The 14,036-nt window shown below is 34.9% G+C and overlaps 1 protein-coding gene across 1 annotated transcript; it reads right to left on the bottom strand.

The window, feature by feature from the left end:
• Positions 1-5,030: 5,030 nt before the first annotated feature.
• On the bottom strand, positions 5,031-13,486 carry LOC130046318 (uncharacterized). The gene is made up of 4 exons (XM_048886347.2): positions 13,359-13,486; positions 10,312-10,396; positions 9,406-9,578; positions 5,031-5,319 (listed from the first exon to the last, which is right to left on the bottom strand). Exons 1-4 carry the CDS (start codon positions 13,411-13,413, stop codon positions 5,177-5,179), a joined length of 456 nt encoding a protein of 151 aa, XP_048742304.2. The 5' UTR covers positions 13,414-13,486; the 3' UTR covers positions 5,031-5,176.
• Between the last annotated feature and the right edge of the window lie 550 nt (positions 13,487-14,036).

Raw genomic sequence — 14,036 nt, 5'->3', positions numbered from 1 at the left:
ACCACATGAACTATCTATTTCTTCATCACGCCCATTTTCTTGCGAATTAAAGGTACGTGATCCGTGAGAGGCAACGACGCATGAAAACACCAGAGGAGGAATCAGGTGCCTAGGATGAGTACGGAAGCCTTTTTGACCGGTCACTCCGTGAGCTTTCTAAAAGTGACGTTGAGATAAATAGATTTCTTTAAGACCTTTTACATTGCTATACATTTACGGAAATAATAGGTGAATTTTGTAAATTTCATTTTTTTTCTTTCTTTTTCAACTAAGATATCTCACTTAATAAGAGTAAATGTTTCAAGTTTTTAATGTTTACCTATGAAAACAGAGCTGATGAGCGACACAAGGAGACAAAAACAGGTTTGCGCCATTTTGTTTAAGAAAACCACGGCAAGTATCACATGGTCTTAAATCAACAATTTGATAATTCAAATCCTTACCTCCAGTATGGACATGATGCTAAAACAGACGATAAAGTTATCTAAATTATCGATTACATTTCAATGGAATAGTAACCTGAATAAGTACCTGTTAGGTAGTTATGTATCTCACTGAAGTCAATGTTTATTCAAAATTAATTTTACAGATAGATAAAAAACAGTTTAACTTAAGTCCACTTGTAACTACACCTGTGGATAAAGTATGTCGAGCTTTGCGGATTGTGTAGCTCGTAAATACAAATGCATATACTTATAGTGCCTGTTCAAACAGTTCAAACTCTTACACGGCATTTTCAGTCAGCACACACACATTTTACTCGCAAACCACAGAGATGAATGCTAAAGCAGAAGGTTGCTGCGATCTGTACTAGGTACTCTCCCCAACAAGCGTGTTGGTCCTACACGCATATATTCTTTTAAAGCGGAGTAAAAAAAATACTTTAAAGATTACTTATCTAAAGCATCATGTAATCGATTTGTAAATCAATTATTAAGATGTTAACAACGAATTCTACTTTCTCGGGATAAGCTTTCGTCTTGAAATCACATCGTTTCTTTCAGTTTAGTCGGTAGAATTGTAAGACGTTTTACAACATCCGGAATTATATGGTCATTATCATAATGATATCATTTGCAAATACAACCTGTCATTGGCTCGAATGCAGTCTATTATGTTTCATACCTCTTCTTAGACTGTTGGTTGCATACTCAATTTCATTAACCATTACTCCGTCTACCGGATCAATATATAGTGCTCACGGCGGGTGTAACCGGTGGATAGGGGATGCTTACTCCTTCTAGGCAGCTGATCCCACCTCTGGTCTGTCCAGGGGTCAGTGTTTGTTCTTCTGTTAATTTTGTATTCCTTATGGGATATATGAAATTGATCACTGTTCATCATTGCATATCAATATCCCACGAAAATATTTATTTCTATGATTATGACAAAAACTGATTTATCAAATGACGATGCCATGGCAACAATGAAGTAATCACTTTATTAGGATTAATTTCTGTCTGACAGATACATACCCAGTATTGTATATACTTCGCGCAAGTTTCGACCCTTGTCCGCAATATCCCGGTGAAAAAATCGTATTTATCTACGTTGCCCCTTGTAATTTTTAATATATAGCTCTGTCATTTATTATCTTTCCATTAATTGCAGTCAATTACAATAAAACCCGAGGGTGGGGCAACCCATTAACGTGTATGAAAATGAAAGAATTCGCTATAATTCACATATTGGTAGAGTAAAGACTCTTAACTGATTGACCATTGGCTCACTCCGCAAAGGGACGTAACTCGTGTTGACGTACATATGTCAGTTCCAGCGTCTTTGAAGAGTTTATTACCACACGTAGGTTACCCTTATGATCACTCCCATATTTACAGATACCTTCCATTACTTTGAATTCTATAATGATTGTTGACATCGACCATTGTGTTGGTAAACATATCACTATAACAACTAAAGGTACCTCAATATCATAAAGGTGTATCCTTGTGCCAATGTTGTACCTCTGTGCACTTCGCATGATATGACAAGGTAAGTTACAATGTACAGGTTCTTATAGTTGAATATCATGCGAAAGTGTCATAATATTTTTTCGTTATTTACTACTATTATTAAGCGATAAGCTGTGTACTGGAAACTTTTCTTCTCAAATGCTTGCCAAATATATTGCTTCTATATGTTATTTCTTATTTATATAAAATCACCTTTTTACTTATGATATGCACGAAGGTAACCTGACCTTCAAATCTGAATGTTTGATGCGTTTTAAAATGAATTCATTTGCACATATAATACCATAGTACATACACAGTGCCAAACTTCCAGTGCATAAAGATCTGATATAGCCTGCAATACAAAGTTTTGATAGATATTCTGAATATATTTTTGAGCTTGAAAAGTGTTGGGAGCAGCTTCTGGCTCATATATTAAATTGATGGTATGGTGTATAATGGAATGTGGACAACCTCGGTGGTATTCGCTGATGACAGTCAAAGTGTTGTTAAATTGTAGCATGTTAAGTTAAGGTATGCATTTCCTCCCAACACTTTTCATGTAGAGAATGTTTTATTTCTTTTTGAGTATACCAATAAATATTCAGCTGTACCTATTTTCAGTTATATGTTGATTATATATACTTCAGCGAACTTTAGATAAAACACACCACATGTTCGTCTATATCTGCTTCTTATTTCGACAATTAATTAAACATGGATGTTAACGGCAATCTAACAACTCAACGTGATGACAAACTGGGTGACGTCAACTTTTACATCATCAGCTTCCCAAATATATGAAACGTGAAGATAACGAACAATGGTCATCCTCATAACTCCTATATAGAATACATTTCTAAGCGTAGAGCAAACAAGCACCCTTGACATACAAGAGGTGAGATTAGGTGTCTAGGAGGAGTACGCATCCCCTATCGACTGGTCACTCATATCATAATACGGTAAACGGTGTATTCCATACTCAAATTAGTGCCCAAAGAACAACCGCAATCAGTATGAAACATGTTCGACAACATTTTACACAGTGTCAGGTTGTATTGGTAAATGAGATCGTTATAACCGCCGTAAAATGTGAGAAATGTTTACTTTAAACTAGACTGTGGCAATATCCCTTTGCCATATTGATATGATGTTTATGCTCGTAACTGATTCGGTACTTAAGAACATTTTCTGTCTGTTATCAAATCTTAAATATTGAAAGATACTAACATATAAGTTGATATTACAAGGGTTTCAACAATATCGTCCAAAGTCAGCATGTCGCAAATTATATGGTCGTTATGATACTCTAATCTGCCATCGAGTCGTCAGATTGCACACTGATTTGACTACGGATTTCCAAATGATAGACCGTTCTCTGCATTTTGATTTTGACTACGAATGACTCAGTTTACCTTATCAAGATATAGGGTTCGCGACGGTTGTGACCTGCCAATAGGTGATGCGTATTCCTCTTAAGAAGCTGATATCACCTCTGGTGTATCCAGGGGTCCTCGTTTACTAAACTCTTAATGTTGTTTTCTTTATAGGAATTATGAGATTCTCCCTACTCTTAATTTACATTGTTTTATAGGATGTATGTAGTTGATCACTGTTCGTTTTCTCCACGTTTTTCATGAAAAAGAAATTAGAAAGATGTGTAGATTGATTCACTCATCACTCAAGGAATTTAAAATCCGAAACTTAGCAAAACTGTATAAATGCATTGAAATGTTAAAATTAAAATCCTTGATTAGCTTGTCTTAACGGTAGTACCGTTCTGTTGACGTATTACAGTGTAGAATGTAGAAGCATCGACCTACAGTGTTGTGATAAATAGAATCCTACATTAGTACGAGTGTGGGATAGGGAAATGCCACCGAGGGGACAAGATTCGCAGTCAAGGACGAGGCTTTGTCGAGTCCTAGACAGCAAATCTCGTTCTAGAGGTGGAATTTTCCTATCCCATACAGGTAAATAATGAGGGATTATTTTCTCACATTTTACAATAAACTAAAAGCCCAAGGTTGTCCACGAGAAAGCTATACTACATTAAAATATTTCACTTCACAGTGTAACGTAAATCTTCACCGTGTAACGTAAATCATAGAAAATATATGACGTCACAATCAAATGACGTCGCAGCAGTGGGAGACAGAAAAATCTCACATGACTGTCTCACATGGGTAAAGTCGTGATAATGTGAGAAAACAATGTCCTTCTCTCCGAATGCTGGTTACTTAGATCGTCCTTGCATCAACAGGCGTTGAAACTGTATCAGAAACCCGTAAACAAATCTCTTGTGAGGTCAGAAATGAATAGGATGCATTGTGATGCGATAAATGTACACATATGTCCAAAACACAAAGTAAACGTAAGTAACAACTTTCAGTTAATATTTTCTTTTTTCTATTCATTTCACTGACAGTGTTTAGTTTTCTGAAAGGTGAATATTTATAGCAAATATTGATGTAAAGAAATAAACATTTCAACGAAATAATCTATAGGGTATTCAAAAACACTAATCTTCATTTCCAAAACATGCTCTGACAAATAATTCGCTATGTAAGGGTTTATTTGAAAAATCTATTATCAAGAAGTGTACATTTCTGTGTATCAATACAACATGTGCATATGTATGTCAACTAACCAGTTATTTCATCATAGCAAATTGGGCAAAAGTCTTTAGATACATGCATTCCTGATTAATACGATGATCTGCAAACACTGTATGGTAGAAATGCACTAAGTATTTTAATGTTACTCTCATCAACACAAAATATCGAATTTATATATTGGGAAAACATACTTCTTTGCATTCTAACCACCAGAGCGAATGGGGGAAATTACATACTTATCAGGGAAGACGATATGGAAAACGATTAAACAAAACATCAGTTTCTAAGCATTATCTAAATATATAGAATGGCTCATTATCTATTTTACATGAACATACCTGAGCCAGTGAACCCTCATATCATTTTTTAAAGACATGACCTTTATATAATTTTGCTATTCAAAATTTTTAAAAAACCCGACATGAGACAGTTTTTGCAAGAAACTTACAGACAAAAGACAAATCATTTAATTTTATTTGAGCATTGGAAATGTATTCGTACATGAATTAATACAAATGTTACACTTCATTAAAATTGCCTGGAACATTTTTTTTTATTTGAGCGCAAGTTCATGATAATATAAAAACTAATTGCTTTCCATTCTGCTTATTTGAAGGATGGAGGCGGTTGATATCCGGTAGATGGCGCTTGTTGTTGTGGAGGATAAGAGTGTTGTGGGTAGGTAGCCTGAGTTCCGGGAGGGTAGGAAGCTGTGTTGACGTAACCACCACCCATCTGCGCAGTTGATGCTGAAATATCAAAGGATATAAAGACACAATATTCCAAATCTTAAAAATGTCGATCGCAAGAAAAAAGAGGAAGACATAGAAAATTAACTCAATTGAAATTCTTTCACATATGTATTCCGTGTAAATTGTCACATTAGGAGGGTCATTCAAAAATACGTAGACAATATCTCTCTGTATATATATTGTTTGAGAAATAAAATTCAACAAGTTATTGGATTTTATGGACCTCGAACGTTTACTTCTATTTGATCAAATATTATCCGTGATATATCAATTTAAAAACAGTATGTTCTTTTGCCATGGAGCATCGTTACGTCAGAAACATAACTTTACAAAGTCGCGTTTCACAGCCTCTCAAAACAGTCTCCTTTATATTTCACACACAGTCCGCGGCACTTTCTAGCTTTATGTTCTAATCATCTAGCGGGCTGCAACTCTTCTCATTTCCAAATGTTCAGTAAGAATAGTGAAGACGGGGACGGAACTAACATCAAAGATATCTGCTAATTTCGCAACAGTGACGTGGCTATCATTTTCTATAGCGTTACTTATTCTTTTGACAAGTTTTCCACAAATGATTCGTTTCCTACCAGGACATTCGTCATCCTATGAAAAGTCTACCACATGAAAATCTGCTATGCCATTTATACACTAAAGCAAGTCTCAACTTTTGACATAATTATTATCAGCCTCTTCCAGCATTTTAGCAGTTTCTATTGGATATTTCCGGAGTGCGCCACAAACTTTTATGGCCATTCACTGCTCCGTGATTTCCCGTGACGTCATGTTTTTTTTTTACCTTCACGAAAGAGAACTTCCTGTCTTCTTTAATCGATTTACATCAAACGATTTGACATAATACGTCAAAACTTTGCTTGTTAAATGATTTATGAATTTTTTACAAGAATGTATAAATTTTATTCTGTTTCATTGCCGTTTTGAGAGATACGACAATTAACATCATCTGATACATGTTTATAAAAAAAAAATTTTTTTATCGTGGGTCGTGAACTCATTTTTCGATTTTAATTCTTGAAAAAAAAAAAAAAAAAAATATATATATATATATATATATATATATATATATATATATATATGACGAATTTGACTCCAGTATTTGGCACTCCTTTTAGTTCCTACAAGTTTATTGTTATTTTGTATTTCCGCAATTTCGGTTTGAGCATCACTGAAGAGATACCTATTTAATGTCATATTTATTGGTCGAAATGCACATATGGTGCATCAAAATTGGTACCGTATAAGTTTTACATCGTACCATATCTGAATTCTCTTCGATATAAATAAAATCATATATTGTCTAATTATGTCTATCAAATAAGAATGTAATATAACGTCCAGAAAAATGTTATGGCAAAGGAATATTTACTTTTAAATTACCCTCGTACATGCTCTTCGTACGTATTTTCAAAAATTAGACATACGCTAGTTTTCGAAATCCAAATGATAAATTCGTTCTACATAACCTCCACCACAAAAAGTAGTGCTTATTTGTGACAAACCCCTCGCGTGTATCACCCTGTAATGGTAATGAAAGGCGACGATAACGAACAGTGATCAATCTCATAACTCCTATATGCAATACAAAATAGATAGCTGGGCAAACACGAACCCCTGGACACACCAAGGATGGGATCAGGTGCCTAGGAGGAGTAAGCACCCCCTGTCGACCGGTCACACCCGCCCTATATCTTGATCAGGTAAATGGAGTTATCCGTAGTCAAAATCAGTGTGCGAAAAACGGCCTAACAATCGGTATGAAACACGTCAGACAGCATTTGACCCAATGATAGGTTGTATTAACGAGCTAGATCGTTATAATGACCATAGAATTTGCGAAATGCTGACTTCGATCGAGACTGTTGAAACCCTTGTACCATCAACATGTTTGTCAGTAGCTTTCCTCGATTTTAAAGCTGACTATACGCAGAACAAGCTCCTGCATATCGAAGCAGTTGAGAGACATAAACACCGTATGCAGATGATAATGGAATATTGCTACATAAATATGGGAAATTGACGATGGAGAAGCTGAAATCATCCCGTTTGTCATAAAGTTGAGGTGTCAGTTTGCCGTTAATGTCTACTTTCAATAGAATATCTAAGTATGAAGCAGAAGTGGACGACTCTGTGGTGTCTTTTATTTCAAGCTCACGGGGATATATCGAATCGACATATGAATGAAAGTTATTGTTGATAGACAAAACGTCGTTGATATATCTAAATGTAGTATTGAATGCCACAGCGAGAGATTTTTTCTTCTCGCGTAGAAGTTTTTGAATAAACTCTCCTTAATATGAATATAGGAATAGGTCAGCTAGCAAAGGAACACAATTCGTCCCCATGGGAATTCCAACATGGTGTTGGAAAACCTGATCACCAAAGATAACGACGATATTGTCAATGAGGAACTCTAGCATATTTTTTTTATTTTAACTTCAGAGTACTTGTGAGTGGTGTTGAACAAAGTAAGTTTTTGGATGACTGATCATTAGATATGAATGTTTCCTTTATTCGTTTTTGTTGAAGAAGCAACTGTCTATGATGTCAAAAGGTCTAGTCTTTGATTTATCGTGAGGAATGGCCACGTATAGTGTTGAAAAGTCATAGGTTTTGATGTGATTGATTTGGGCGAAAATTTGCGATTTAAAGTTTACTAAAAAGCTCTTTAGAATTTTTTAGAATCCACATATGCTTAACACCACTTCTGGCATATGTAGTCTCACAGTAAGTCTGAAGTTTCTCCTTCACAGCTGTTAATATTTTCGTCAGGAGTAAAAATAGGGACTTGGTAGAACACTTACTGGATCCATCAATGTATCTTTGTACGGGTATTATGTAGTTTAGGAACCCAGTATACAGATGTAGGTATGGTAACTCATATTCATTTGACCTATTGACTGGGATATCAACCTTCAAATGTCACAATCTCAAAACGTATTTAACTTTTTACAGGAATGTATCAAATTTCCAAATACACTGTATTAGGTATTTTATTTTATTAAAGAAACCCTATGGGTTTAGGAAAAGTCTGATATTGTTTAGTTCGGGTTGTAATTCATTACGTTGTAAAAACCCAATTGCGTACCACGATATCTGTTAAATGGGTCAGAAATCCAAAACTTAAACCTTCAATCATGAATTTACGAAGTATGAAGTTCGTATATTCTATGGTCATTTTAATGATCTAGTATGCCAAATTTGCATTGATACAACCTGTCATTTGCTGTCTGATGTGTATCATACCATTTGTTAATTAGGCAGTCCCTTACCAACTGATATTGACTACGGATAACCCCGTTTACCAGATAAATATATAAGGCTCACTGCTGATGTGACCGGATGATAGGAAATGCTTACTTCTCCTAGGCACCTGATCCTAACTCTTGGGTGTCCAGGAGTCCGTGTTTGCCCTGCTCTTCATTTTCTATTATTTATAGAAATTGATTTAATTCAACGTACGACATATCTTATCGTGATCACAGCGGATGTCATCGGTCGGTATCGGATGTTTACTACTCCTAGGCACCTGATCCCACCTCTGGTATATCCAGGGGTCCGTGTTTGCCCACATCTCTATTTTGTATTGCTTATAGGAGTTATGATATTGATCACTTTTCGCTATTTTCACCTTTCATGAGATATATCGTTCTTTGTTATCTTCAATCTTTTATAACAAATTCTTATGTTTCCACTATATCCTATGAAATGATCATCAATCGCTATTTTCAACCTGTATTTGACTTTAGAAAGTATGGGTCAAATGATTAGATCAGGAAAAAATAATGTGTTGATGTTTCCGTAATCTTGATAACATACAGGGGAACGATGGGCAAATGGGGGAAAGATGGAAAGAGCTAGAGTATAGAGAGAAGGGAGTTAATGATAAAGAAAAGGTAAAGGAGGTAAGGAATGGCAGGAGTTTAACAGATCCGAGCCGTAAATCTATTATATGCTAAATATTCAAGGATATTAATAGGTGAATGTTTGATTTCCAACCTTATTATTCATAAAGTGAATTTACTGGGTCTCTGTAGATTAATCTGAGATTGTATTGAAAATGCAAACCTGCGGTTGATGTAGAAATCACTGTTGCAGCAGGACCTGCTGTTGCTTGGAGTACTCTACCCCTGGCTGCTAGGCGACGTGGTCGGATGCAGCAAAAAAATACCAACAGTCCAATCAGCGTTGCTAGGCCAGCCAAACAGCCAATCACAGCTCCAACGATAGAGCCAACCGGACTGTGGAAACAATAAAAACAATAGAGATCGATAGATCAAGAGAGAGAGAGAGAGAGAGAGAGAGAGAGTAAGAGAGAGAGAGAGAGAGAGAGAGAGAGAGAGAGAGAGAGAGAGAGAGAGAGAGAGAGAGAGAGAGAGAGTTTGTTTAATTATTTTTAATGTGTTAATAGATAACCAGATATTAATTCGATATATACCATAAATCAGGAATTTAATGCTTCAATATATTTTTGAGGATTTGAAAGAAAATGCAAAAGATTTATTTTTTAGTTTCTATTTTTTGTGAATCAGTATCAATGCTAAATATTAATCACTAGATGTTTCAATCATTATTTTCTTTTCTTTAATAAATAAAAACAATCATATGCATTGAGATATGCATAAGGTAATTAATAAATAGAACAAACCCAGTTGTATACACATAAAACTTTCTGGACCATTCCACTATTTAAGAGGGATTCGACTCTTCACTAATGAATTGACATTCAACTCCTATATAAGCCTTTAATCGAATTCTATAAACTGGTATACCTACACTTGTGTTCTCCTATTTACAATGACACTTCCTCGCGCTGGTGTTAAAGATACATATAGTTAAACTTTTATTTTTGATATAGATTTGTTTTTAAGAAATATAATTTTGTGAATTGGGTAGATGCGCACAATTGCTAAAGATTAAATGACAGTCAAAATATATTTACGGTATACAATAAAATTATATGCAAAGACATACACGTAGTAGTAGCTAGAATAGGTACAGGTGGAGTAGTAGCTTCCATTGCTGTATCTGGAGTAGCAGTACCTGGCATCAGCAACACCTGAAAAGAAAGATGCAAAAAATTCGGATGTTTTCATCTCGTTTAGCGAACTCGTCACAGTTCATATACACTTCATCTTCATTTTCATCTTACAAATGGAGATCCCGTGTCAAGGTAGGCATTGAAACAATAAAGAACTATACCTCCTAGGGTCCTGAGCGTTATACATGTATATAGGCAAATGTGTTGCATTTCACCTAAAGTGGTGACGTCTCACACCTAAAGTGCTGACGTTTCACACCTAAAGCTGCAGCGTCTCATACGAATGAAAATTAGATAAAGCAATATATAAGCAGACAAAATATTTCCTGTTATAGTTATTATTGACAGTCGGAGCCGCGTTTACATGCGCCTCATATAAATGATTAAACCACTAAATCAGCTCAGTGGGGCATGGTGGTTTCTAACTGTCTATATCTGACCAGTAACACGTGTTTAATATCACACCGCCGAAAATATTATCATATTTTATCTAGTGTGCGCATTATCTATCAACAATTAGCAAAGCACTTTTCAATGATAATTATACGATTAAGGGCACTGGAAATCACGTATCGTTTTAGATATTCCCCTATCAAAACAGTATTCATACATGTACATACAATACTACATTCACATCGCATCTAATGACATATTAAGCAACAAATCATAATACAATAATGTTCTTTATTTTCATACCTACAATTATAAAGCATGGAATATATGATAAGGTTCCTGAATGTGTGAATACAAAAAAGCATGTTTCTCTTCAAAACGATCTGCACACGCTTTTAAATCCCCTCTTATATTTTCAGGGGGGAAGAAGAAGGAAAAACATTCTAGATAGTTTTCAGCTATTAATTTCTTTTTAGAATCAAGGTATGTCCACTTATTTTGTTTGCTTAAGATCTTACAAGAAATTCTTATAAAATATTGGAATACATCTATGCATCTAACAATAAATCAGCATACTGTCCGTTCGGAAGATTTTAAAAGTTATATTTTATGTTTTGGGGATTCCCGAATCCCATGAAACCTCTCCTTTATATTTATTTCGTTTTGAAATGTATTTCTCTTTCTTTTCTTTTTTTTCTTTTAGCTGCATTTGCTTGAATTTCTCTCATTATCATTTATATATAGCGCTCGCGGTGAGTGTGACCAGTTAACAGGGGATGCTTAATCCTCTTAGGCACCTGGTCCCCCCCCCCCCCCCCTGTGTTTGCACTGCTCTTAATTTTGTGTTTTATAGGAATTGTGAGATTGATTTCTGCTTGTTTCGTCTTTCAATTTTTCATTCAAAATGACGTCGAAATGCTATTGAATGTTAGCAATGATGATATCATTTTGACAACCATTGTCTCATGTTTAGGATGTTCGCTTCACAAGAAGAAGAATAAAAATTGAAACATTTAACAAAGGCAGTGGCTATTCCTTTGCTAAGTGCCCCGCAAGAGTGAAAGTCACGGGCCTTTTGAATATGACCTTTAAAACGTTGGCATGATAAAGGAACCTCATTAACAAAGGCCCCGAGCTCCATGCATACCTGTCCATGTTTGACAAAATTTGAGGCACTTTACTAACATATGTAGGCGTCTCTTATGTACAAAAAAGCATCACATGTGAGGTGAATAACTCATAAGTAAACAAACTTGACATTCCGTTTAAAATTACTTGAAGAGTTTCTCCTCACTGTATCTACTAAAATCACTGTTTTTCCATGTGAAATACTTTGCAGATATTTACTTATTTGCCAAAATTTACACATTGATAAGCTTAAAAGTGATTTCGGTCGAGATCACTAATCTTACTAAAGTCTGAATAAATCTTCATACAAAATCGGACACACTTGAGTTTACCAGACATTTTATCACTAAAGTGTTACCCTATCAGAGTGAAACAAATACATCTTTGGAGTTCAAAAAAAAATTCTGCGAACCTTCACGGCATTTCAAAACTACGGGGTACATGTCTTATCCGTTTGTCGCGGAAATAGGAGCTGAAATATCGGCCAAATTAGCGTTAAATCAAACAAAGTGAAATCAAATTACGAGCGAGAAAATCTTGGGTCAAATGTTTTTCATACAGAATGCATTTAAGCATAAAATCAGCACGTGCTCAAATCGTGATATTGGAATCATGAACCCCTAAACTCAGATAGCTATTATTCATATGTACATCATGACTTAATTGTTTATCCCTATTATCGTTAGTACCATCAAAAATCGTACTATCGTGATTTCTATTCATAGATAAGTTTTACGTGTATGCAAACATAACCCGGCGCCCTAAATGACACGTTTATACATGTACACCATTTGACAAAATTTGTTTAATATTTGCATCTGTAGTAAAACATCTTGGTATTTCTGTCTCATATATCTTCACCTTGCATTGGTAAATTTATTCCCTAAGAAAATTATGAATTGATGAAAACCTTTCTTATTGGAAAAACCAAACAAATTCTGGATTAGGCTATTTTAACACGTGACCTATCTATTTTTTCACTACGCCCATTTTCGTGCGAATTAAAGGTGCGTGATCCATGCGAGACATTAGAATCAATGCCAATTGCGCAGTGTTATCCCGGACAAATACACTATAAAATGTAAATAAACTTCTTTACACATTTTCCACCTAACCGACGGTTAAGGTCTTTTAGAAGAAAGTGAAGATAGCGAACATTGATCAATCTCATAAATCCCATAAAGAATATAAAAACAAAAACCAGGGCAAACACGGATCCTTGAAAACAGCAGTAGAGGAATCAGGTGTTTAAGAAGAGTGCGGTGTCCATTTGACCGGTCACTCCGTGAGCCCTTTAAAACTGACGTTGAGAAAACTAGATTTCTTTCATACCTTTTTACATTGCTATACAATTACGGAAATGATATGTAAATTTGTAAATTTCATTTTTACCTCGTTTTTTTTTTTCTATTAGATTCTCTTTTTTATCAGAGTAAATGCTTCAATTTTTAAGGCTTACCTATGAAAACAGAGCTGATGAGCGACACAAGGAGACTAAGACAGGGTCGTGCCATTTTGTTTAAGATAACCACGGCAAGTATCACGTGTTATTTAATCAACGATTTGATAATTCAAATCCTTACCTGCAGTATGGACATGATGTTACAACAGAAGATTAAGTTATCTGAAAGGTTTATTACATTTCAAGCAGCTATTAATCTGAATGAGTACCTGTTAGGTAGTTATGTATCTCATTGAAGTCAATGTTTATTCAAAATTAATTTCACAGATAGATAAAAAAAAAAATAGTTGAACTTAGGTAAGGTTTGCGAAATTTTGACATGTAGCGAACAAAGTCATGTTGCATACAAGTATGTTCATTAGGAATTCATCTTTTAAAAAATGACTTTTCAAAAAACATCGCCCTTGTCGTTTTTTGACCAGATGGACTTATTTTTGTAATGTTTTACATTTTCGGGATCTTTGTGCAAAAGGAAATACTAGTGGTATAAAAACTACACGAGACAATCTTTTGGGGTAAAAAGCTGGTACAATTTTTAAAAAGAGTATTATCTATAAGATTATACTAATTGGTAGAAAAATGTTATTTCAAAACACAAAAACTAGCACTTTTTTATACCTTGAATAAAATTTAAATTGGTTGTCATGGCAACAAAAAATGTATATTGAGCAGCTC

This window comes from Ostrea edulis, chromosome 7 (genome assembly GCF_947568905.1).
Source record: "Ostrea edulis chromosome 7, xbOstEdul1.1, whole genome shotgun sequence".
Taxonomy (NCBI): Eukaryota; Metazoa; Mollusca; class Bivalvia; order Ostreida; family Ostreidae; genus Ostrea; species Ostrea edulis.
The sequence above is the reverse complement of the archived record's forward strand: the minus strand, read 5'-3'. Positions and strand labels throughout refer to the sequence as shown.

Coding starts and splice junctions, on each gene's coding strand:
- LOC130046318 (XM_048886347.2), bottom strand. CDS start 13,413: ATGGCACGACCCTGTCTTAGTCTCCTTGTGTCGCTCATCAGCTCTGTT. Junction 9,579..10,311: donor TATTCTAGCTACTACTACGT/GTATGTCTTTGC, acceptor TTGTTTCCACAG/TCCGGTTGGCTCTATCGTTG. Junction 5,320..9,405: donor GATTTCTACATCAACCGCAG/GTTTGCATTTTC, acceptor TTGATATTTCAG/CATCAACTGCGCAGATGGGT.